At 37.6% G+C, this 25,754-nt stretch overlaps 2 protein-coding genes and 1 long non-coding RNA gene across 12 annotated transcripts in view; 2 read left to right on the top strand and 1 right to left on the bottom strand.

Moving 5' to 3' along the window:
• Window positions 1–11,011, top strand: part of LOC137440672 (uncharacterized) — an 18,569-nt gene extending 7,558 nt beyond the window's left edge. The window contains exon 3 of the long non-coding RNA XR_010987217.1: window positions 10,612–11,011. This is a non-coding gene — a long non-coding RNA (uncharacterized lncRNA). The remainder of the gene's footprint in view (window positions 1–10,611) is intronic.
• On the bottom strand, window positions 1,224–22,716 carry FBXO8 (F-box protein 8). Of its 4 annotated transcripts, none has more exons than XM_068137070.1 (7): window positions 22,509–22,716; window positions 18,614–18,698; window positions 15,721–16,060; window positions 15,191–15,317; window positions 7,990–8,108; window positions 6,194–6,390; window positions 1,224–5,441 (listed from the first exon to the last, which is right to left on the bottom strand). In XM_068137070.1, the coding sequence occupies exons 3-7, from the start codon at window positions 16,047–16,049 to the stop codon at window positions 5,254–5,256; spliced, it is 960 nt and encodes a 319-aa protein (XP_067993171.1). In that variant the 5' UTR covers window positions 16,050–16,060; window positions 18,614–18,698; window positions 22,509–22,716; the 3' UTR covers window positions 1,224–5,253. The 4 variants fall into 4 exon arrangements, with proteins under 4 accessions (XP_067993171.1, XP_067993172.1, XP_067993167.1 ...); XM_068137071.1 differs by having other exon boundaries at window positions 15,721–16,057; XM_068137066.1 differs by lacking the exon at window positions 18,614–18,698.
• CEP44 (centrosomal protein 44) overlaps window positions 22,685–25,754 on the top strand; it is an 18,011-nt gene continuing 14,941 nt past the window's right edge. For 5 of the 7 annotated variants that reach the window (XM_068137062.1, XM_068137063.1, XM_068137064.1 and 2 more), the window contains exon 1: window positions 22,685–23,018. The gene's annotated coding sequence lies outside the window, so the exon portion shown is untranslated. Of the gene's footprint in view, window positions 23,019–24,516; window positions 24,538–25,754 lie in introns of those variants that run through there. The other 2 variants (XM_068137060.1, XM_068137061.1) reach the window with 2 other exon arrangements.

Raw genomic sequence — 25,754 nt, 5'->3', positions numbered from 1 at the left:
GTTAGCATGTGTGTGCACACAGATGCATCTGCCTTGAGTCCAGCAGAGAATTCCTTGCCACTTGGCAGGGTTCAGAGGATGAGATATGTCTAATGGACTACAGACAAAAATAGGTTGCATAGATAGGCTTTCTTCAGAAAAACCTAGCTGAACAAGCTTTGATTTTATTTCCCTCCCCCCTCCCCCCCCAGTAGAATTTCTTGTCTGCATGGATTATAGGATTTTTCATGAGGTTAATAACAAAGGCTGTGCCTGCTCTGAAAACTAAAGTTTGTACTGGTACCCACTGTCAAAATCAGACTACTGAAATAATGAATGAGGTTCACTTCCTCAGAATGTGTAAATGTTCCATCTCAGAGTTAAACTTTCAACAGCTGAAAGACAATACTGCTGACATGTACCTGGCACTAGTTACTCAGGTTTATTTTTTCCTGGAAAGCTGTTTTGGGCGACAGAGTGGCGTCCGGGTTTCCCAGGTTGTTGTGCTGACAAACTGCAGTGGTGGTAAAGGCAGGGAGTCTGACAAAATCTCATTAATCATTTAAAATTAAATCCAACGTTCCTTTCCAACACTGCCAGGAAGAAAGCTAACTTTTACAAATGAATACTCTTTCTGAAAAACACTCTGTTATCCTGACCATGTTGCTTTCACAAAGAATATGCTTGATTTCTGTCATACTCAGTAGCTTAAAAAATAGTGAATTTGTTGGATTGCTAGAAATTTGAAAAGTGTTTTTTGCTCATTTTCTGTACTACATGCTATGAATGAACCACATACCAAAAAACTAGAGACTCTTCATTCTTTTAATGAATTGTAGCATTTTTCTTTTTTAAATTATAAAACAAATACAGACATTTCCTTTTTAATATGAGAAAATGTCACCTAGGGAATGGGAGTATTCTGTGTTACTATCTGCTCATCCACTTCTTCTCTAAGCTTGTTTATAAGAAAAGAGAACTGTAAATTTACTATCATCACTGTCAGCAAAAACACAGAAGCTATAAAGGAGCAATGTGAACTCTGGAGATTTTTACATATATGTTGATTTCTATAACTAATCCTAGCTATCTAGCTATTACTCAATCACACATATCATATGGTAAGTCTTAACTTTAAATATCTGATAAATAATAGTAAAAGATCACATAAAATTTTATCTTACTAAAATTACTACTATATGTGCATTATAAAAATAGGTATATGATTTCTCTTTAAGGCAAAATGAAGCCATAATGTGCCTATGGGAGACACAGGAAATCCTTCAAGTCTGTCCTTTGTCCATTTTAATAGTGCTTTTGAGATCAGAGTGGTAGATTTTACAACAGCAGAGAACAATTCATCAGCCTTAATGTTTATTAGTTTTGATACTTACATGAAATATGTGAAAAGAAAAAAAAATCCCAGCCCCATATAAGGCAAGTGAATCTGACTTTTCTAAATACTCAATATTGCTATTTTGACAGTTTAACATGATCGAGTAGTTACATCTCAATTTTGTTTAAGTACCTAAAATAATTTAATGCGTGTTTTCTAAAAACAGAACTATAAAAAATATCAGATTACACAATGACAACCTTACACAGAGACAAAACTATGACCACTTCAAAAAAGAGCAATTCTTGTTGATAAATTTGCTTGTGTAGAGAACTTTAATAAACTGCAGTACACTGAAGAGCAAACAGTAACATTCATCTGGCCAGTTAAGACAGTTTATTTTGTTAAATATGTATTTTAAAACCAGTGTGGGGGTGTGAGGAAAAGGTGGAAGAGAACAAACTGATTATTTTCTGCTCCTGAATGTGAATTTCTTGCCCACTTCAAAACTGACAGACACGTCTCTAACTTACAGTTGTTTGGACTTTTGTATGTTGAAGCAGCTTCAATTTATTTTAAAAAGCCAAAGCTGTACAAATCTGTTTAGAGTATGAAAGGAAGAAATAAGAGTTTTGAGAAAATGGTGAATATCAGACACTGTCTGTAACTAAACCACATGAATATATAATATATGCCATATTCCTTGAATAAATGCAGTGAGAGCCTCAGAATTTAATACAGACAGGCAGTAAATGAGCTGTATCATGTGACAGCTTTTACTTGGACACATTTACACTCATGAACCCTACATGAACAAAGAAGAGTCATCCTCTGTCACATTTGTGTACACTAAAGTTAGTAAAATCTCAGAATTTGCCATTCAGTATAGAATTTCAGTGTCGTTTAGGAACAAAATAACATTTGCAGGGGGATAGGCTGCAGGCTCTTCTAAATTCTGTGTTGCAGTTGGTGTGAAGGCAATGTTACAAGGCCATAATTCAAAAGACATGCAGTAATGGAATCCCAATAGCCTGGAAAGCACTTTGCAGTTATGAGTATGATCATGCTTATGTAAGCAGGCTTGGAATCCACTAAATCTTCTGAAGTGATGGATCAAGTAGTTATCTCCATATCATCTAGTGACACCTGGATTAGTGAAGTATCTATATATGTGGAGATACCAAGTGTATTGAAGAAGACATTGCCCAAAATTGACATTTTTGAGGGCTTTTGGAAGATAAGAGAATTTGAACTTCATCTTTCACACTAAGTAAAAGTAGAGTTACATCTCCTTAAGATTTTTTTTTTGTTTAAGACAGAAAATTATCTAACTTAATGAAAAGTCTAAATCCTTAAAATGCAAAAAATTACTTTTCTGCCATCCTGGGGAAAGACTCAAGGTTCAAAAGAAAAAAGTACAGTAGAAATGTCTGTTGTCATTTTTAGTTTCTTGGTTACCTCAAAGGGAATTTGCACTGAGCATGTTGTGTTTGCTGTTTTCTGTTCCACTCCGAGTTAGTAGTAACGAACAGCACGAGTTGGGTGCTAACCATATAACACTGTTCAAAATCCTGTTGTGAAGTTCAGATGCTGCTATTTGCATGCGATTAGGGTTTTGGTTTCTTTCTTTCCCCCTGGACCTGTATCTTACAGCAACTTAACCATATCATCCTGTTTCTAATTTCTCTTCTTGGCTGTTACACTGGCCTTGAAGTTTTCTAAACCTTGTTAACAGATGTACTCATCTATTCCAGCATGTTATGTCTCTCCACGTTATGTCTGCCTGGAGGCTTTGTTCTCTCTGTTTGATAATGGAATAGACTCTAGCTGGAAATTAGGGGAAATGAAGATTAAAAATTTGTACTCTTGTACAAAATCAAAATGACATCACTAAACCTAACATAAACACCAGTCAGAAAAGAAACACACCTCACTCTGCATTTGTTGTTTTAGAAGAAAACATTTCCTGATCAGATTAGTGAATTTTGAAATTATAACTAAATTCTCCTTTTTAAAGTGTGTATTTTCTGAGGAGTGCTTTCTAGAAAGCCATATTCTGTAGTCTTCACATAAGATCACAGAGACACATCCTTTACTGTGTAATGAAATGACACAGGGCAAAGTGACGAGAAGTTGTTCTGAGACAGAAGTGGTATTTTAAAAGCTGCCTTGCATGACAGCTGCAGTGTTGCTGGCTCCTGGCTTTGGCTATATACACTATACAAATACAAACTGATTTACACTTGATTAAAGCTAACATAATAAACCAAATACAACATTTTATGGGTGTATTTTTTTCATGTGGACCAGAGCTATAAACAACATATTCTAAACCCTTGGAACAGCAGCAGTAGTTATGTTTTGCCCCCCTGTCATTTATGTAGCCCTTATATGGACTGGCGTTGCCATCACTCTTATCATATCTAAGACAAATGTTACACATCCTAGGTGCCAAATGGAAAGCAGAAGCATGGGCAAAGTGTGTGGCTAGGACTATGACCTGCATTCAATTCCAAGGTCTGCCATAGGCTTCCTACATAAAAAAATTAATCTGTAAAACAGAACCAAGAATATCTTTCTGACTCATCTCAAGGTGTTGTAGGGAAAAAGGATACATCTATTTGTTATTATGATAAATCCAGCTGCTAGTGGTAGCTGAGTATTATATAAACAAATATAAGCAGGAACAACTCTGATTTCAACTGCATGTTATGTCAGTTTAAGAAAAACACTGCTCTGTCATCATCAGAAAAAAAAACAAACAACAGACCAACAGGCAAATCCTCATTCAATTCCTGCACACACAGGGTGGTTGCACTAATATTCTACACACTTCATATGCAAGACATAGCCTAATTGGGACCATTTTGGAGGTATTTTCATAAATGCAAAACTATTTAAAACCTAGTTATATGACAGATGTTGAAAGAGTAATTCAGTATGTCTGAAATGGCTCTCCAGTCCTGCACAGTCACTACTCTAATCTTGCACAGTCAGTTTTTAATAGCTTTAGCAATGAGTCATCTGGTATATATTTGCCTGGGCATTTCCATCATTGACACTTCTAGATTGAGGGAAGCAGTTGAAAGCAGCAACACGTTAGCCACCCCTACCACTTTCCCTCTGGAGATGTTTCTTTGCTTTCCACAATGAACACATGATGGCAATTGTTCTATGTCCCCAATAACTGGTAGGTGCAATATAGGTTAGCTCTTTCTATGCACACTGCGTGATTTCCCTCGGCTATCCCTCCATGACATCAGGGTTCATCTAAAATAGAGGTTCTAATCTTTAAACTTCAGTGAAAAGCAGATTGGCAATATGCTAATTCAAGTTGGACAACACAGTATTAAATATCAGTGAAGACGTTTTACAAGCATTCTGTCTTCTCCTAGAGTAAACTTTATTGTAGCATTCAGACCACTGTTTCCCTAAGTTACGTATCTGAGGTAGTCAGCACTGTAAAAAAATGCAAAAGAAAGAAGTACAACACCGTTTTAGGAGATAAAAGGAGAAATTTTAGTTAAAATATTTTACAATAAAATAATTATGATTATAAATCTCTTTAGTTAAATATATACACATTACATGGTATTCTAAAAAGAATGAACTTGCTAAAATTTCAAGCAGATCTAATGCACAGATTCACCATTTTGTCAGTTTAATATTTGTAAATGGCTGTGTCAGACTAATGGCATTGTTTTGTGCAAAACTAAAAAAATTATGAAAAACAAATCTTCAAATCCTTTTGTTCCCACAGTAAATAGATAGAAAAGGTAGTTTTACACATACACACACTTACACACACAAACTTTAATTGCATACAGAGGTTAGAATGACCAGCACTAAAATAACCCCCATCTCTACAAAATAATTAATTTCTTGAGTTGATGTAGGCTTTGAAAATTACAAACTTTAAGTGCTAGCAAATTGTGCTTTTAGGCAGCCACATGGCCAATAAGGTAGATGTTGTCATAAAGGTGCCCTACAAAATCTTCACTAATATTCTGTGCAGCTCGTCGTGTATTTCGGATGAATTCCCTCTTTGACATCTTGTTCTTCACGTGAGGGCTTGTTAGATCGATGGAGAGCAGAATCAATGAGTAACACAGTACATAAACTGCATCTAGATAAGAGAGAATAAATAAAAATTATTTAAAAAGGAAACTGATTATTATTGTTCCCCATCCAAGAACCTTACAGTCTCCATTATCTGGGCTTATACACACAAGTAAAACAACTCAAAAAGTTATCCCAGTGAAGTAAAATTTAATTTAGCCATTTCAACATAACAAAGTTAGCACACTGCCAAATAGGCATTTACACATCTCTTAAATCTACATTATCCAAAGGTCACTAAGGGCTTTATATGCATTCATTTGAACAAGTCTTTAACATTTTGTAAACTAGGGCAAAATCCTGCTAAAAGTGATCTTTAAGTAAGAAAGCAGTTCCACTGCTGAAAACTGGCTCTCCTTGAACCAATGAGAAATGCTTGTTAAGCTGAGTAAGGCCCAAAATTCCTTCTTGTTTCTTTGGGACTCTCCACAAGGTAAAATGTTAAGTGTCTAAGTCTTTGCAAGAAGGAACTTAAAAGATAGTGTGGAGCCTAAGCACTGACAGAAGTGAAGGAAAGATAACTTGAAAATAAACCCCACTTATCAGCTAGGGCTAAGAAAAGAATCTGTATGTGTTTTTGTGATTTTTTTTTTCCTCCAAGCCAAATGGTATGATGCCTGTACACTAAACCCTCCCAAGCCACATTTGTTCTTTCAGAAATACTTGTTTAGATGCCAGTTTTAAACCTATCATGAAGAGTAGCATTATCCAGAAATACAAAGACTGATCCACTGAATCAGAGCTCCTTTTTTTGCTTACCAGGGCTAAGGCCAAGCTCTCTCATCAAATCTGGGTTACAAGCACAGAATCTGTGAGAGAACTTTGTTATGAGAGTCTCAAGGTACTCTCCACGCTCCTCAGGAGCATGAATGTGTCTGAAGAACTCTCTCAGTGCATTTGGCAAGAACTGATTTCTGAAGTTGTGCAGCGTCACAAGGTCATCCAAAACATCTCGCCTGGTAGAATAAAATCCCATATAATTAGAGAAATTTCTTCTAATTGTTTGAATATTAAAATGTAGGTTTTTGAAAATAAAAAAATGTAAGCTTTACAACAGTTCATGAGCTTTGTGTTTTGCTAAAAGACAAAATTATCACCAACAGCACAAAGATAATGAAAACACGTATTTCTCAGATATTTACAATAGCAGCCAAATACTATAAAATATACATGAATCAGAATTCTGATTTTCTTTATATGCAGATACAATCACAGTCTACACAGAGGCTTCACTTTCTGTAAAATGTCTTCACAAATCCATTAAAAAAGGACAGTAAAAGGGAACAGATTCATGTGTGTCACATGTTTTGGTGCCTAAGCAGAAGCTGTTACAGGAGTACGTTGTTAAAACCAGGCTTAAGTTAGATAAAATTTGCTCACTAAAGCTCTTTAAAGTCCAATCCATCAGGATGCAATGCTCCCAAGCATTTCACACTGAGCACAGAAACATCTGAAAGATCTTACATGAACAGATGTGCAAAATATGGAAGCAAATTTGAAGTGAATCAAAGAACATTCTTGTATCTTTATCCTTTCTGTTAAACATTTCAGTACTAACGGGAGATTCAACATATAGAAACCTAGTGTTTTTCTTTTAGTTCTTGATTATATTCTGTTCATGAAGGAAAGATGAATGGCAGTTAGGGTTGCCAATATTAACTTGCAATCTCATCTGCTAAACGGTTTTGTGTTTTTTTTTTCTACTGCCAAAGCCCCCTGATAATATGAAGTTTTGCAGCACAGTACTGCCTGTTATGATAACACTACAGAATGACTCCTTTTGTTCCTTTAGTGGTATGGGCTGAGGAGAATGAGGAGCAGGAGAGCATTCTGGCTAGAAGTGCTTGCTGTCTCTCTGCTCTTCCTGTTTAGGTCCAGTTATCATTCTCCTCCTCTTTCAACTTCTCTTGCACTTGGCTGGTGCTCCTCTTTCCTGATACTGCACTAATCCCAACCTGAATGTATCCTGGAGGGCAAGAGAAAGCATTGTGGAAAAGAGCAGCACGTTACAGTGGAGAAGAGTTTTCCCTACTACAGCTCCTCCTCCAAGGGAATGCTTCATTGCACCTTAGGAGGTGACATTCATTCAGGAAATACGGACAACTAAATAATGGGTAGATGATTCAACATTTGTTAAAAAGCTATCAGCTTTTTTCTCCACTTAGATAACTGCTTTTTCCAATTACCATCCATACTAGACAGGGAAAACCAAAACTTTAAGTCAAAAAAAGCAGCACAGTGTCTATAGAACCTGAGCAATGTACACCACAAAGGTCATCCTGTGCAGCCCAAATGCTCACTGTAACTTCACAAAAATTTATGCCTAGAACTGCAAAAATGCAGAAAAAAACACAGAATTGTGGGTTTTATTAGTTATAGGTAGTAAATAAATACTTGGGACTAAGTTAACTGTTCACACTCAGTTATCAGCATTACTTAGATGAATTTTCTTGATTTTTACATAATTAAAATTATATCAATATAAGTAAAATATTGTTGAATGGTGCTGTACATGGAAAACAAACTGGAAATGTCTCAAGAAAAATTCAAATTACCTTTCATCAAGGTAGATTCTCAGCTTCTTCCAATTTAGTGTTCTTGTACAAAAGATAAACTTAGCTATTTCTTTCGGTGAATCGTCTAGTATGCCCTTGGACATAAAGTAGTTGACTCCCTGAGATAAAATACAGGTATGTATAAGTATGTTTAATATTCATAATGTGTTTAGGACCAAGTATTGTACTTGGCAATATGGGTAGATAATCCTACTAATTGGCTTGTTTTTCAGAATAATTCCATTTCTTCTAAATCATATTTCAACATGCACAATATAGTCTATAAATCAAATGCAAAGAAAGAATTTACTGTTATGGTTGAGATTTTACATATACTTACAGTAGGAAATTTAAAATTATGAACCCCACAATAAGAAGAATGGTTCCTTAATTTCTTTACAGTATAGACTAGTACTTTGTTTTTAATACTTTTATAACTGTATTTAAAATGCTGTGGGGGCCATAACTTTTAATTTCATAACTCTAGTAAATAAGAAAATCTTAGCCATAATGTGTTTAGTCTTTAATATCTTTCATTAAAACATTAATGTTCTCACATGTATATGATGTATCACATTCAAATAGATGCATTAAATGCATTTGTTTAAATGTGCAACAATGCAAATAACACAAGCACACTGATTTTAAAGCATAGGTAAATATCAACATACATAAATACGCATACACAGAAATAAGAACACTGTGCCTAATATAAACGTTTTAAAAGATGAACAACTGTGTATATTTATATTGGTATTATGATATTAAGAATTTTCCACACATTGCTAAGCACACATTTCTTACAGAATACATGACAAATTTAATTGAAAACCCTTTCATCCTGGATATTCTTTCTGTTCATTGAAATATCCCAAAGCATAAAACTATTTTCCTTATGATCTCAGAAATCAAAACCAACCTAGTAGATTTAAAAAAATGTTCATATTTTCCAACAACAAAAATGTAGACTTAAGAATAACTAACCAATTAGTTGCAATTGAAATTGACAGGGGCTGGGAGTGGTTATAAAACATTTTTTTCATGAGTGTTCTGATATCAGACTTCTCAGTATTTTGCAAGTCTGCTCTTTTAGATTATATTACACCTATAAAGATGTAGGGGCAAGCTGTTATTCAGTATATAAACTAACTTCCCAGGTGCTCTTCAGTTTTGCTTGGAAAATAAATAAAGGACTGTGTGCAGATTTGGAAAAATGTTTTGTGTAGTGGATTGGTGACACAAAATTTCAGTTATATCAAGCAGAAAAGAAATTAGAATATAAGCTTAAGATACTGACATCACAAATAATAAGCCAACAAACACCTGTAATATTATCCATCTTTTTTTACCAGTCTGTAAATTTTGCTTTTATATTTACAGAAAAGAGCAGTTAATCATCATACATTTTTGTTGTTAAAAGAATGATTCATAAAATACATAAAAATGTTGAGTTTTTTTATGGGTGAGACAAAAAAAAAAGAAAAAAAAAATCCCTAGCAATTTTAAGCCCTAATTTCAAGAAGAATTTTTCCTTAGGACGGTAATGAAATGTGTGCTGCACTGTAAGCTTGAATTCATATCCAAATTAGATCATATTTAATTTTGTCCTTGATACGGATGGATAACATAATGCGAAGTCCACTCTTGAATCTGAGCTAAATAAGAAACTAAAAATGGGAGATCAAAATAAACATTAACTCAAATATTTTTTGCAATTTGTACAAGACTAGAAGCAGAACACCTCCTGTACTCCGTTACTCCTGACTTAATGACAGTTATGCATTTGCTTCAGAAATAAGTATTTGCTTAAGGTAATACAAACTGAAGCCAGGTGAAGAAGTCTCAGGAGTATTCCTGCTGCAGTTATTTAACAAACACTTCTGCAACATATCCAAAAAGTACCTGGCACATCATAGATGAGGCAGGATGAAAATAACACCTTCTTTAAGACAGATAATGGGCTGGTTTCTCTGTGACAGTAAATGCCGTAAGTAATTTATTTAACGGACAAGATTTCAACTCAGCGTAGGACCCAGTAGGCTACCAAGTCTTAGCATAGCATTTTTATTCCCTCTATTCAATTCCCTTTTCTCTCCCCCATGCCACATAACATTTAAGAATAGCCTTCTCTGTGAATGCACTCTTGGTGTTAATTTTCTTCATATTCTTCACAAATAAACTGAGTATAAATAAAATACACTTCAGCACATGCTATAATTTTTAGTCTCATTTTTCCCACAAATACTTTGAAACAGAAACATGATTTCTCTTTAGTTTTTAAATTTTGGTTCATAGCAAAAAAAAATTATGTACAAGATTTAGGACATGTCATCCAATCTGCTTTTTGTAACATTGTAAACACTGCCTTGAATTCCTCTCAGAACTCACACTTCAAATAAATCATTCCTGGTGGCTAAAATGGTCACTTGTGGCAGGTTCACTAGCTGAAATAAGTAGTTTTACATAGTATTAAAAAAAATCTGTGCTGGTTTGGAGATTCTCTTACGAACCACTGAAAACAGGTAGGTGGATCTGTGTCACCAGCTACCAGGTCTGAAGAAGTCTTTAATACTTTGAAAACACTGCAGGATGAGTACATATTATGTTCTAATTATGATTTAGGTTAGGTGAGCAGTACAACAGTCAAGATTTCCAACAGGTGTCTGTGCCTGACTTGAATGAGGAGCCTTACTTGTCACTAGAATGTTCTGTGCACCAGAGAATTCAGACAGATGCCTTAAGGATGCCTTGCATTTGTACCCTGAATTTCATACAGCTCTGGGTAAGATCTTGATATACAAGTGTCAATTTAAATTACGTATGCAAATAATAATCACAATTCTAGAGTAATGGTAATAACAAAAGTAATTTGTTGTACTTCAATGTTATTTTTCACTTTTTTTTTTCTTATGTCAGCAATTTATTCTACTACAGCACTGAAAACTCTTGCTTGCTTTCTCCTTGTTTCCAAGAGTCTTTCTATTAATTTATATCCATATAGGATATCTAAAATAGAAAAGGTTTTTTTCAGTATTGGTTTCATTTCTGCACTGATGTTTTTTCTCGGCTGAGAGTACTCTGAGAACATTTCACTACAGCAGTCAACATTAAAATCTGGTAGTTGCCTTTGATGCCTCTGTTTAGCTACATATACAAAACAAGCCAGACATACTCTAAGTTAATGACATAGAAAATTTGGAATCAGTATTGTTCTACACTTACACATGATTTCTCTTTTTAATATCTAATTGAATTGTTTGCTTTTCACCTAATGTGCATTTAAAAGTAGTGCACAAAAAGACAAATACATGGTTGTGCATGTACTCTATTTGTTTGGCAGATTTAAAAGGTGATTAAAGAAATCACTAACAGACTGTTAAATCTTATCATTTTTAGGTGACTTATGATTCTGTAATATGCTTTTAGCTTTTGTTAAGATTACATAAATATCAACATAAGATTCTGATTTCTTTCTACTCTGCATTGTATTAAAAAAGACAATTTAATTACCAACCAAATTAAAACTTTTCTGAAATAAAAGCTGAAGAAATACAGAAATTCAAGTATAAATTCTAGCTTAACTATTTAGTTAAATTCTTTGGGGACAGTGACTGTAATTTTCTTCTGTATATACAGTATCTACTGGGGACGGCAATTTCTAATTGGGGCTTTTAAGTCACAGTAACATTATTAGTAAATAAAAATTAGATATGCATGGTGTTATTATTCCTGTTCTTCCAGAGAAATGCAGTATCTCAATATATTTGATGGTGAGTCTTCTGGAACAAAAGGTACAGTATTGATGTTCTATTTTCTAGCAAAATTTGTTAATACTCTTAAGTTATGAATCGAGACATTTGGTGACAAGTGTCTACAATATAGAACACTGTCTCTTTCACTGTATGCTTCTAAAATAGTCTCAGTGATGCACACTTTCAATGGCAGAAAGCACAAGTGGAATGCAGAAATATTTTTCATGTTACACTATCTTTACAAGATTAAAGATCTCTGAATTTAATGCAGAGTTTTCAAAAGAGCTGTCTGGTCCATTCTAACTTTTTAGATAAATCACATGGAACTTCTTCCTTCTTCAGCATTCACATAATTTTAATATTCTTGGGTAGACAAATCAAAGCATCTCAAAACTGGCATGCTTAGTAAATCATTATGAAATAGGGTAAGTTTTTAAAAAAACCTGCTTATAAATACATAACAGTACATATTCCATCATCTACAGGCTAGTTATAGTTATAAAGATAAGGTTGTTTCATGTAAGTGGCTAAAAACTAATTTATAACCAAGCAAAGGTCAGAAAACTTACCTCCCTAGCAAAAGCTAAGGGCAGTTAGTAATGAATGAGACAATTAGGAGAGTGGAAAGCCAGGCTTAGTATAAGCACTGTCTTACTGTATTTTTATTATGCTACATAAGGGAAATCCTAACCTCATTAAAGTCTGAGAACTTTGGTAACAGTCCAGACTCTAGTGGATACATAAAAATAAATGCTATTAAACACAATGAGCACAATGAGTCTGAATAATTTTCATTAAGAAAGCAACAAAAGTGAGATAACCTTTCCTGACCAAAGGATTCTCTTTTCCACCTTTGGTTCCAATTTTACCTACATAGCATAGCTCCATGTAATACACTTGAAAAATATTTTGTAGGGAGTTAGAAACAGCATTCAAAACAGTGGGAAATAACTTCTGGTTGCTTACAAATTCTGAGGCACAAGTGTATGAGATATGAAATGAGCACTATATGAGAAACATTTCACATACACCATACACTCTTTAAAATAAGATACGGCAGGGACCATGTAGGCAGATTAAACACCATAATATTCAAATATTAATAGTAGCACTAAACCATGCCCTCTCCCCAAAGAAACAAAAACCAAGTTCCAAAATCTTGGCTACAATGGTGCTGCCATATGAAAAAAAAAAAAAAGTAAAAAAACCCAAACAAAATAAAATAAAGAAAATGAAACAAAGAGAAACCAAACATGCACTGTTTTTTTTGTTTGTTTTGGTGTTGTTTTTTTCCAGATTATGTGTAATGTGATTAGGCACATTCTCTCGGCAGAATGTGAGCACCTTCTGTGAATTATGCAAGCTCATGCACACAATCAATACATTAAATTACAGCAGATATCACAACACCATGCACACAACAATGGCTAACCAGAGAATCCTACCACAAAGTGTGTAGATGCTCTTCCCTACCCCGTGAGCCACTGCTAGCTCTGGAGCTGTTGCTGTGGAGCCTGGTTACCCATTTTCATGACATGGGCGGTGTCCTTTGGAGAATCTTGCTCCTGTGGCTGTGAGTATTACTATTTTGATAGTAATTTGATCAGGTCTGTTATCAAATGTAAAGCAGAGTTTGGCAGGAAATTCGGAGACGCAATTTGTAATAGTGGAATGCCATATCATATATTCCAGTCACAGTGTCCTTATAATTACAATTGTGATATTGGCAGAATTATTAACAATAAAAGCAATAGTATTTTTGAATTCTCCTGAAACTCAGGCCCTGAATGATTCCTACCAGGCTATGGTGCCCCACAGGGAGAGAGGAACAAAAGCCCTTAGTAGAGACCCTGAGGTTCTTGTCTCTTACTAGGCCTGAAGCAGACTGTTTATGCTACTATTGCACAGCATAACCATAATGAACCCAAAAGAAGTGCAGCAGAATATATTTAATACCTCATTTAGGTATACTACATTTGCAGATTTTCATTGCCTTTAAAAATACTGAATTGTTTAGTCAGTGCCTTTTGTGAAGGCTCCAAATGCTTTAAACCTACCAAGATTACTTTAAATTAGGTTAGAGTGTAACAGCACATTATGAACTAAGATAGTAAATGAAAAGCTGTATTAACACAAATTGAAAGAAACAGAAAAATTTGGGTGGATAAAGCTGTTACCAACCAAAACTGGATAAATTCTTAAAAACACATTTAAGTTACCCAAACACATGGCATTTAATTTTACAAGCTTTATATTTATTATTAAATTCACTAAAATCCTCATGAAAATCAATGCACTGAGATGGCAAGGTGCTGATAAAACCTTTCAGCACTGCTTATCACAGTTCAAGGCAGTGCACTGCCAGAAAAGTTACAAAATAATTTGTGACAAATAAAAGTAGTGGGTTTCTTTATAAAGCAGGATGAGACAAAGCATGGTTTTAAACAAAATCACATTATTGTAATCATTTGCATGGTGGCCACAAGTGACCCCACAGTCACAAGTTCATGTTTTATATATCATAAGCAGAATGAACTACTGGTTCCTAGTAGATCTTATGTCTTTTAATCCTTTTGCTACTTTGGATTTATTCCATGTCCACTTCCTTGTGTATGTATAAATGCATGCAGGAAATTAATACTGCTTTTTGTCCAGTACTGTGAATATTCTTTTCCTAGGAAAGATGAAGCAGGAGTCTGGTTTTCTATACAAAAAGATGGGTGTTAATTTCTTAACTCCCAGGCAAACCTGTTGCTTCTTTGAAAGGTAACAAAGTACAAGCAGAAACCAACTCTTCCAGTTAGTTACTTCATAAATTATTTTAGTTTGACATGGAGTATATTTTTAAAATATATGTTTCTATATACTAGAAAGCAAAATTATGTTTACTCATAACAAACATCGACAGAAATCCAATCAAACTGATCATTAGGAAGGTTCAGTATTACATCTTTTTCATAATTCAAAGTTTGCTCCATGGTAGCGGAAATATTTTAAAATCTCTTAAAAGAAGCCACAACTGTAACAGAAGTAAGAATAAAGTAAGTGTAAGTGCTACTTTATACATCATCTTTTTTTTAACTGAAGTGGAATCAAACTGAAACTGCAGAAGCATTTTAGCAATTTATGTAAGCATATTATTATGCTTTTTGAATTCACCATTTTCTCTTCAGTTATGATCTCTGCCTTGCTCCTAAGTCAACAGGTGGCTGTGAATTTTTGGCACCCATAGGTCAGACCACAGTACAGAGCACTTAAGAGAAAACCCATGTAAATGATATGCACAGGTACCATACACAAAAAAAGATCAGGGTAGGACTGCAACTTGGTATTAATCATTCCTACAGTAAAAGAAGCACCTATTAAAACTTTGCTTTTAATATGGCTATAATTATAAACCAATCATTATTATTTTAATTGTTTATTAGTGTCAGCAACAGTTCTCTTACCTCATCAGGGTTGGCATTAAAGGTGAGACTGCCCTCATCTAGCTGCATATACAATTTTCTAAAAGAAAATCCTAGAGGTGGATTCTTATTGTATATAGAACAGTGACCCCAAGTGGATTTGCACAACCTATGAAAACAGAATTAGTGTATTATCAAAATTCTTTCACGTACTTCACATATTTTACAACTGCAAAATGTAAACAACACTGTAAACCCAACTACTCAAACAATACAAATTAGAAATACGTTGAAGATTAAGGCCTTGTTTTTCCACATCATATATCTAACAACAGGTGTGTAGCTATACATAGGTATAGTTTGTACCAAGCACACTTGTGTATGTAGTGATCTCCAGTAATATATCATAGGAATTAGAAGTCCAAAATACTGCATTTAAAAAGTATATTCATGTTTCCCTATGTCAAACCTCATTTAACTGAGGAAATCTTTGCTGAGGTTAGAATGACCAAAAGCACATATTGAGAAATTTAAAATCTAGTAATTATTAAAAAAAAATTATCTTTGCTTACCCTTGCCAGAGAAGCTCATCATTTGCAAGATCCTGCCAGACACATGAAGCTAGACAGAGATCAGTTGCATTCAGGTATGACAAAATGGTAAAACTAAGCTCCGGTGGCAGCATTTCCAAGTTAATGAATCCTTCTTGTTCTTTAGATTTTCTTGTCTTCAACAGGTGGTAGATATCAATGCCTCCTTGGGTTTGTTTGCGATGGCTTGTATTGGAAAGATTGTTAGTAGCTATTCTTCTACCATGCTCTCTGGTAAGATAACCTTGTTCGCTGTATCCTTGGTGTTGCAGTTGCTGGTTCCTAGCAACTCTCCAGAGTCCCTGACCCATCTGTGAGCCTGCTGGACATAAAATCCAAATTAAATGTTGTCAGCTATTTATAAATATTTGTAAGACAGACTCAGCACACTCTGGAAAAATGAAATTCTAGGACTGATCCAAATGGGGAAAAAAGTGAGTTTTATCAAAGTTCGGCTGATTGTACTCTGTCTCCTGGAGCAATTAAATACTGAAAACAAAAATCATAAAAAAAAACCAAACTAACAACAACGGTTTTTCCCCACCAAAATTTTTATGCTTGAAGAGTTACAAAGTTAACAATAAGCTTCTGCATACAGTATTAAGTATTATCTATGTCCTATGCAAGTTAAGAGACCTTAAAAATCAGAATATTTGGAATTACTATCTTCAGACTTCCTGAAAAATTTTGGAAAATAAAGCTTATTTACAATCATTGAGGTGCTATAAAATGTAAGGATGAACAAAAATGTCTAGAGTACTGGGTAGCACACAAAATTAGGCAGTGATTGACATTAAGACAAAGTAAAAATGGGACTTCAACACAGTTAAAAGTTGGACGCGAACGGAAACTGCTTTACAGAAGCAGAAAGAAACAAGCCATGGATGCGGTAAGTGATTATGGGAGGAAAACTGAGAATATTGAGAAATTACAGGAAAAAAGGCATAACCAAGATCAAGTTGACAGGTTCAACTAACTGGTGAACCATGTATCTGCAAACACATCCATTCAGGGGAAGTTCAAGAATTCTCTTCTAGATAAGGCCACAATTGTGAATAAACTGTAGTCACAGGTATTATGTTCAATTTAGGAATACACAGTATTTTACATAAATTCATCATTATTTGTATTCTAATTTCTTGTACAGTTGCATACTTTGCTTAGTATTTTACCATACTGGGGCAGGTTAAAACATAATCAACTGCTATAAATTATCAGACAAGTTTTAAAAGAAAAAAATAAAAGCTTGCTGACTCACACCATAAACAGGATAGACAACTGCATGCACAAAGAAGGTGGCTACCATTTAAAAGGTGGCAACAAAAGGATGAGTGATTTAATGCAAGTGCAATGCTGGTGTTTGCAATTAATTTATACAACTTGGAACTCTAAATAAAACATGTTTCTTCACAAGACTAAGAACTCTGCCTATTTTTGTCATTGTTCAGCTAGATTAAAATAAGATGCATCAACTTTTTAAAAGGATATCTTTCTTCTGGTTTTGAAGAACTAAATGTCTCCAAGGAGAATGAAGTTACTAACCTTCATTCAAAAGGGGGAACACCAAGCACTGTTACAATAAAATCAAGATCAAATGATTCAGTGGTAGCTCTGCCAGAAATGGCATTTAGGACTACAAGTACAATCCAGCTGCTGCTGCTGCTGCTATTACCCCTGGTCATCAGGCAGAGCAATACAGTTACATGCTGCAAAGAACCAAAGTAAAAAGAAGTTTGTGTGGTTGGGCAGTAACAGCCAAGGGCTGTGAGGAGAGGAGACTTTCCTAAGGAATGAAAAGAGAAAATAAGGAATATTTCTGAACAAATACATTTCAAAAAGGCTACTATCACCAGACTGGAAAGTTTCTGTTTTGCTAGGCACTGTATATAAGCTTGTTAATTACTTAAGTACAGTACGCAGTAAACAGATTATCTCTAAGTATCTTTGGAGTCTTCAACCAATTATTGACCTTAGCCCTATGAGTAAATAGAACACTGCCAACAAGACATTACACTTTCAAATATGCAGATTTAGAGTCTGTTTTTACTCTTGGAAGGCATCAGATGATCTGAATGACTCAGTAATAATGAACTTTCAACTCAATGTAAAAAATTCAGGAGTTTAAAGGTACTTACATACATGTGTAGCTGTACTCAAATATAATCCACCTACTTGATCAGTGTAGCTCTTCATGTGAAAACAAAATAAAAATCACCCTGAATATATTCCGTGATTCCCCATCCCTGGAGGTGTTTAAAAGATACCTAGATGTGGTGCTACGGGACATAGTTTGCATCAGACTTGGTCACATTAGATAGTGGTTGGACCTGATGATCTGAAATGTCTTTTCCAACCAAAATGATTCTATGATTATTGTTATTATTTAAAGTCCTTAACTGCTAAAGCAGAAGAACTCCGAAGGAAAAAAACCACATGATTGCAATATTAAAGCTTACATTTTATGACAGATGAGAGACTGCATTCTATGTAAATTGTCTATGTCAAGTAGAGAGAAAAGTTCTGATAAATGCAGACATGTTTCCTGAGAGAAGCTATTCTAAGACAAATTATGGAATTTACATTTTTCCCATTTTTTCTGACATTAGTTTCTATCATTATAAAAAAGCCACATTTCTCTAAGTATCCATTAACACATAACTGTTAAAATGTTTTTGAAAATACTTTTTTTGGGCATAGTTTATATGAAAAGGAAAAAAAGGCAGTATCTGGAAATTCAAGGCCCTGAAGATCATTAGAAATTTTCATAATCATAGAAAAGTTTCATAATCATAATACATCAGGAAGATGAGAAAGAGCAGCAGCATTATAATAAAGAGTTTGCAGAAAGGGCGTGACCAGTCAATTATCGCATTACCTTTATGCTATTAGGTAAGCATCTGGAGATTTTATTATAATTTCCAAACCTCTTCCAAGTCAGATTATCTTTCTGTTTGCATCACCTGTAAAGAATTTGGTAGTGGTAACAGAGGACCAAGCTCTCCTACCTAGCTCTATATCACATATCCAAAATATAGTCACTAGTTTACATCTTTACTGCAATATTCAGTCATAAGCTCCTGTTCACAAAATACATACTATTGAGTATTATTAAGCTAACAAGAATATTAACAGTTCTTGTTGGCACTCACAGGGCTTTTCTCCCCACACAAAAGCTAGTTGCTGTATATCACCAGCATCATCCCTTGTAAATTATTTAACACAAGAAGTGACTCCAAGACAGAAAAAAAACCCCAGTGTCATTCAAGAAACTTGCCTTCTTATGATGTACACATATATGTATCCAAATTCTATCACTGCGGAAGTGGTATTAAAATTTTTGTAGCGCTAAAAGTGATGTATTTGCTGGCCTAAGTAACAGCTGAAGAAATTTCACAGAACAAAGTGAGACAATTTAAACCATTCTAGAACCAGCTGCTGGATATCCACAAGCTTTAAATATGTGTGTGGCTATTCAGCAGCTTATATGCCATTTTCTTATTTCCTCCTTCAGTTAGTTTCAGCTTTGTACTAATCCATTATGGTGACTTTTAGAATTCACTTGTTAAACAAGAACAGTCATGTCATTGTTATTACAGAGTCTTTTAAGTAACTGTGGCCAGAACTAGATTGTAAAATTATTCTGAATATGTATTTTCCATATTATGATTCAACAGGCCAACCAATGTATGTCTTTATACTTCCAATTATGTAACTTTATCTAATAATTGAAACCTCTTGATAGCTTGGCTGTATTTATAAAATACTGATCTTTTCTGACTCTGGATAATACCATCAGAGCCTGACTTCAATTTTAATCCTGTCTTCTATGGGTTACTTTGTTACCACATCATAAATTCTTTGACAGTATTAAATAGCACAATAGGATACTAAAATCGTAATGTTTATCTAGATCAATGCTGTATAGCTACTGGCTTCTGCTTTCTTAACTATAAAAACGACACATAATGATATATTAATGGGAATGGGTATATTAATGGGAAGAAGACGACTAGGGAAGGTGTGGGCCCCCTCAGAAAGGAAAATGGTGACATGGTCACAAGTGATGAGGAAAAGGCTGAGGTACTTAATAACTTCTTTACCTCAGTCTTCACTGCAAGGGCCTCTAGCCACACTCCTGATGTTATGGAAGTCAAAGCCAGGGACGGGGAGGAAGAACTGCCCATTGTAAGTGCAGATCAGGTTCGTGATCACCTGAAGAACCTGAAAGTGTTCAAGTCCATGGGACCTGACGGGATACACCCACGGGTACTGAGAGAACTGGCAGATGAGGTTGCTAAACCCCTCTCTATTATATTTCAAAAGTCATGGCAATCTGGTGAAGTCCCCACAGACTGGAAAAGGGGAAACATTGCCCCCATCTTCAAAAAGGGTAAGAAGGAGGAACCAGGGAACTACAGGCCAGTCAGTCTCACCTCTGTGCCCGGAAAGATCATGGAGCAGATCCTCCTGGAGTCACTACTCGCTCAAAAGAATAGTGAAGAGGTGATTGGGAACAGTCAGCATGGCTTTGCCAAGGGCAAATCCTGCCTGACCAACCTGGTGGCCTTCTATGAGCAGGTGACAAAATTAATAGATGAGGGGCAAGCAACTGATGTCATTTACCTGGACCTGAGCAAAGCCTTCGACACTGTCCCACACCACATCCTGGTCTCCAAGCTGGTGACACATGGGTTTGATGGGTGGACCACTAGATGGATGAGGAACTGGCTTGATGGCTGCACCCAAAGAGTGGCTGTCAATGGCTCCATGTCCCAGTGGAGGCCAGTGACAAGTGGAGTCCCTCAGGGATCAGTCCTGGGACCTGTCTTGTTCAACATCTTTGTGGGTGACATGGACAGTGGCATTGAGTGCACCCTCAGCAAGTTTGCTGATGACACCAAGCTGTGTGGTGCAGCAGACAGGCTGGAGGGAAGGGAGGCCATCCAGAGGGACCTTGACAGGCTGGAGAGGTGGGCACAAGCCAACCTCATGAAGTTCAATAAGAGCAAGTGCAGGGTCCTGCATCTGGGTCGAGGCAATCCCAGGCACAAATCCAGGCTGGGCAGTGACTGGCTGGAAAGTAGCCCTGAGGAGAGAGACTTGGGGGTGCTGGTGGACAAAAAGCTCAACATGAGCTCTCAATGTGCTCTATGATCAGGTGATCCACCTGGTGGATGTGGGGAAGGCTGTGGATGTGGTCTACCTGGACTTCAGCAAGGCCTTTGACACTGTCCCCCACAGCAAACTCCTGGCCAAGCTGGCTGCCTGTGGCTTGGACAGGAGCACTCTGTGCTGGGTCAGAAACCGGCTGGAGGGCTGAGCCCAGAGAGTTGTGGTGAATGGTGCCACATCCAGCTGGTGGCCAGTCACTAGTGGTGTCCCCTAGGGATCAGTGCTGGGCCCCATCCTGTTCAATACCTTTACTGGCGATCTGGACGAGGGGATTGAGTCCATCACCAGTAAATTTGCAGATGACACCAAGCTGGGGGCAGGTGTTGATCTGTTAGTGGGTAGGAGGGCTCTGCAGAAGGAGCTTGACAGGCTGGACAGATGGGCAGAGTCCAATGGCATGTGATTTAACACATCTAAGTGGCAGGTTTTACACGTTGACCACAACAACCCCATGCAGTGCTACAGGCTGGGGACAGAGTGGCTGGAGAGTTGCTAGGCAGAAAGGGACCTGGGGGTACCGGTTGACAGCTGGCTGAACACGAGCCAGAAGTGTGCCCAGGTGGCCAAGAAGGCCAATGGCATCCTGGCCAGTATCAGCAATAGTGTGGCTAGCAGGAGCAGGGAAGTCATTGTGCCCCTGTACTCAGCACTGGTTAGGCCACACCTTGAGTGCTGTGTCCAGTTCTGGGCCTCTCAGTTTAGGAAAGATCTTGACTTGCTTGAATGTGTCCAGAGAAGGGCAGTAAAGCTGGTGAGGGGTTTGGATCACAAGCCCTATGAGGAGAGGCTGAGGGAGCTGGGATTGCTTAGCCTGGAGAAGAGGAGGCTCAGGGGATATTGCCATCTACAATTACCTGAAGGGAGGCTGTAGCCAGGTGGGGGTTGGTCTCTTCTCCCAGGCAAGCAGCACCAGAACAAGAGTACACAGTCTCAAGCTGTACCAGGGGAGGTTTAGGCTGAATGTTAGGAAGAAATTCTTCACAGAATGATTGGCCATTAGAATGGGCTGCCCAGGGAGGTGGTGGAGTCACCATCCCTGTAAGTGTTTAAGACAAGACTGGATGAGGCACTTAGTGCCATGGTTTATTTGATTAGATGGTGTTGGTTGATAGGTTGGACTTGATGATCTGGAAGGTCTTTTTTAGCCTGGTTAATTCTGTATTCTGAATTCTCATCTCTTTTAACCTGAGAGCCTTTTAACCCCAGCTCCAGGCAATTATGCCGGTGGTTCCAGCGGCACAACCGGTCCCTCACGCCCAACACCGCCCTACTTAACATGACAGCTCCGGGGAGCCCCCATCGTCGACGGTCACAGCTGTTCTCCCGCCGCCCCCAGCGGAGTATTGCAGCCACCCTGCTTGCCGCTCCCTGCCCCCTTCCCTAGCTACACTTCCCCCAACACTGGAGAGCCGAGATCGAGAGAGGTTAAGGAAGGCCGGAATACGGCCGCCGCCTCCTCGGCGGCCCCGTCCCTGTGGGTGCCACCCCCGTGCTCCATTGGGCCACTTCAACGGCCCCAGTTCTCGATTGGACGCGCCGCCCGTCCATCCGCACTCCTCTGCGCCGCTGAGGGACCCCTCCCTCCCCGGTGTGTGTACCTGTGCGAAATCGAGTCCCAACCGCCGCCGCGACGACCTCGGCCCGAATCGGTGCGTTAGCCTCGCCGGGCAGAAAGAGGCTGTGCAGTCCGAAGCAGCGAGGATAGGCAGCGGGAACCAGGAAGGCCCCTCTGGCACGCAGGAAAAGCTGCTGCTACCGCCCCGTCTCTTTGCCTGGCAGGTTTGACGTTTGCTGTTGTTGCTGGAAGTGACGTCACCGCGGAGAGACGCGCGGGAAGCGGAAGCGGCCGTTGGATCTTGCGGCGGCAGATTCAGTCTGCGTTTGCCTTGCACCAGCGGGCTCCTGAGGGGAACAGCGAGAGTCTGGCGGAAAGGGCTTTTCCATAGCGGGGGCGACCCTTGGCGCGGGTGAGCGTCAGGATCTCTCTCTCTTGTTCCCGCTTAGGGGCCGGCGGCGCGGGACGGCTCTGAGCCTAGTGCTCTCCCTCTCATCAGAGACTGCGAGCCTGAGGGGGAGTTGCGGAGGCCCGGTGTGCGGCTGATCTGCGGGTGAGGAAAGGAGAGTGGGGCTCTGGCTACAATCCCGCTCTTGAGTTTTCGCCTCAGGTCGCTGGCGTGGCACTGGGACCACAGGCGGGCTTGCCAATGGCAGGGCCACGTTCCGGTTTTTTGGCTGTTTCATTGGAGCCCAGGGCAACCGTGCAGTTCCTTATGCGGGTCACTCGACAGCAAGTACTCTGTGCTTGAAGCCTGTCTGTTGCAGTTGGCTCTATAATAGCAAAGTGCAGTATCTGCCCTTGACATTTTTGCGTATCTGCATAACGGTGTGATCTCTCGGTGCTCCATGTAACGAATTACTCTCAATATAATTAGAAGAAATAAAAAGTCTTGTTTTGTTGTTAGATATTTCAAGCAAAGTGTTTGCAGTGTCAAGATACTTGTTAACTTGAATGGCTTTTCTTGGTGGTAGTTTTTTTTTTCTTTTATGTCATTGATTAGTCCTTCGAATGCCACATGCAATTTTCTTCAAACCAGTTCTTTAAACCAGTTGCAATTCTATGTTGTTTCTTAAAACTTCATTAGATCTGATTTTATTCTGGTTAGCAAATGTTCTTTAATTGTTCTGTCATGAATTCCTACAGGTAAAAGCCATGTGCCACTGTAGTGTTCACCTTCCCAAGATGTTCAAGTATTTTCTACCAACTTAACTAATTTTTATGATCTCCTGAGCTACTCAGTTTGTAGTTCCTGTTTTTTCAATCTAGAGGTCCAGTGTAGAAAGGATTTTTGATACTTACAGGAAACAGCTTATGTGATTACGTGAATTCCTGTGAGAATGTCTTTAAGTATTTGAATTGCAGGTTGGATCTTCAGTATTATTTCAGGACTCTTTGAGAATTTTCTTGAGATCTGGTTAAATTGGCAAAACTGTAGGGTGGATCACTTTGTAAAGTAATACAGGAAGAATGGCTGTCTCAGTTTCCAAATACTTGAGGTTGAATTATGTCTAGCTTTTAGTGATAATTGTTGTGTACTTACATTTATCATGACTATTAATCCAGAATCTAACAATTAGGAGGAAGAACCTAATAATTAAATAGGAACAAAATACTTGAACAAAACTAGAACATTTGTGAAGGTCTTTTCATGAAGATTGCTAGTTCAAACACCACAGAGGCACAAGAAGGGGAAAAAAACTCACAAACAAATCCTGACCGTTGTGAGTGCAACCTTTAATTGTCTGGGTGTGGGTTTTTTTGTGGATGATTGGTGTTTGTTTTGTTTTGTTTTATTTTGTTGTTTGTGTGTGTTTTGTTACTAAAAGTGAAATGTATGGTCAAGAAGTTCCTTCCAAGAAGACTTGCTTGCATGAGCAGGATCAAATAAAGCTGCAAACTGGAGTATCCATTGGAATAAATTTCTGACAAGGCTTGAAGTAATATCTTTGCAGCGTATGGCCTTTTTGATCTATGTCAGCAAAAGAAAATGGTATATGAAGAGATATTCTCAAGATATAAAGGCTGGCTGGCAGTCTGTCTTTGCTGCTCCCATTGGAAGGCTTCAATGAGTATGTTTCCTCACAAGAAAAGAAGTTCACTGAAGGCAGTGGCAGGCAGTTATCTCCTAGGAGAAAATTGAACAGCTGATTTCTGTTATAAGTCTTGGTAGCTGAGATCAATACTTTTGGTAAGGATTTTGAGCGAAGTACTGTTGAGGATGAAGTCCTTCACAAGCAGGCTCAAGGGTGTGTGGAAGAACTGTTTTTGTGAGGTGTCTGTCAATTTCCTGTATTTTAATTTACTCTTTCCCCACGCTGTGTTTTTTTTCCCCTTCCCTCCTCCCCTTCTCTGTGAAAAAGCATTGAGTTTGCAGTTTGCTAGTAACCTTTCTCAAGTTCTGTCAGTTTGTCCCAACTGCTAAGAAGCAAGTTATTTGTTTTCAATTGTCACTTAAGAGCTGGGCTATCATCCAATCTGTGCTTAAAGTCTTTTGTTGAAAAAGAGCTAATAACTGGTTTCTTATATGCAAACACTTCTAAGTTACAGTACATATTACTCATGGGCTATCTCTAAATATAAATGTACTTTAAAGCAGTGGAGTGAGGGACAAGGTTCTTTAAGACAGGTATCAGCACTGATATTTGAAGGTACTGCTTTGAAGGTGTCTGACAGCCAGGTGGAGTTAACATTATTTTTGGACCTCTCAGGGCAATTTTTTGTTTCTTTGTCTGTTTGTTTAATTATTCTATCCCCTCCCAGTCTCCTCTTTGTCCATTGAGAAGCTACTAATCAGTTTTGTTTGGTAAAACATATTAAAAGCCTGCACTTCCCTTATTTATTTATCCCTTTGGTTGCTCTGAAAACTGATTTGGATGTTGGTGATTTCACACTTTGCTGATTCTCTTTTGTTGTCTTCCCCCTCTTCTCCACCTTTTCTTTTTCTTTTCCTTTTCTTCATTCATCAGTTTCCTTACAACTTTGCAGGGAGAAAGGCACCTTTTTATAGTTTGCACCATGTCTTTAAGTAAATGTCTCTTTGCTATGTAACTAAGCCCACAATTATTTTCAAGTGAGTTCTCAACTTGTGTTTTACAAAGTAAAAGTTAAAAAGGGACCTTTTGGTTATCATCCCAATAAACTTGTGCCTATTTTGATATATCTAGGCAGTCTGTTACTCCCTTTTCCCTGACCAATTTTAAGTGAATTTAAAGGATCAGCTAAATAGAGAAGTATTGTCTGTGTTGAGTTGCTAGTACTGCCTATTGATGTTTGCATATCCAAACAT

This window comes from Melanerpes formicivorus, unplaced genomic scaffold (genome assembly GCF_026170545.1).
Source record: "Melanerpes formicivorus ecotype bairdi unplaced genomic scaffold, bMelFor1.0.p_v2 SCAF_4, whole genome shotgun sequence".
NCBI lineage: Eukaryota > Metazoa > Chordata > Aves > Piciformes > Picidae > Melanerpes > Melanerpes formicivorus.
Note: the sequence above shows the minus strand (reverse complement) of the source record. Positions and strands in the feature narration are given on the sequence as shown.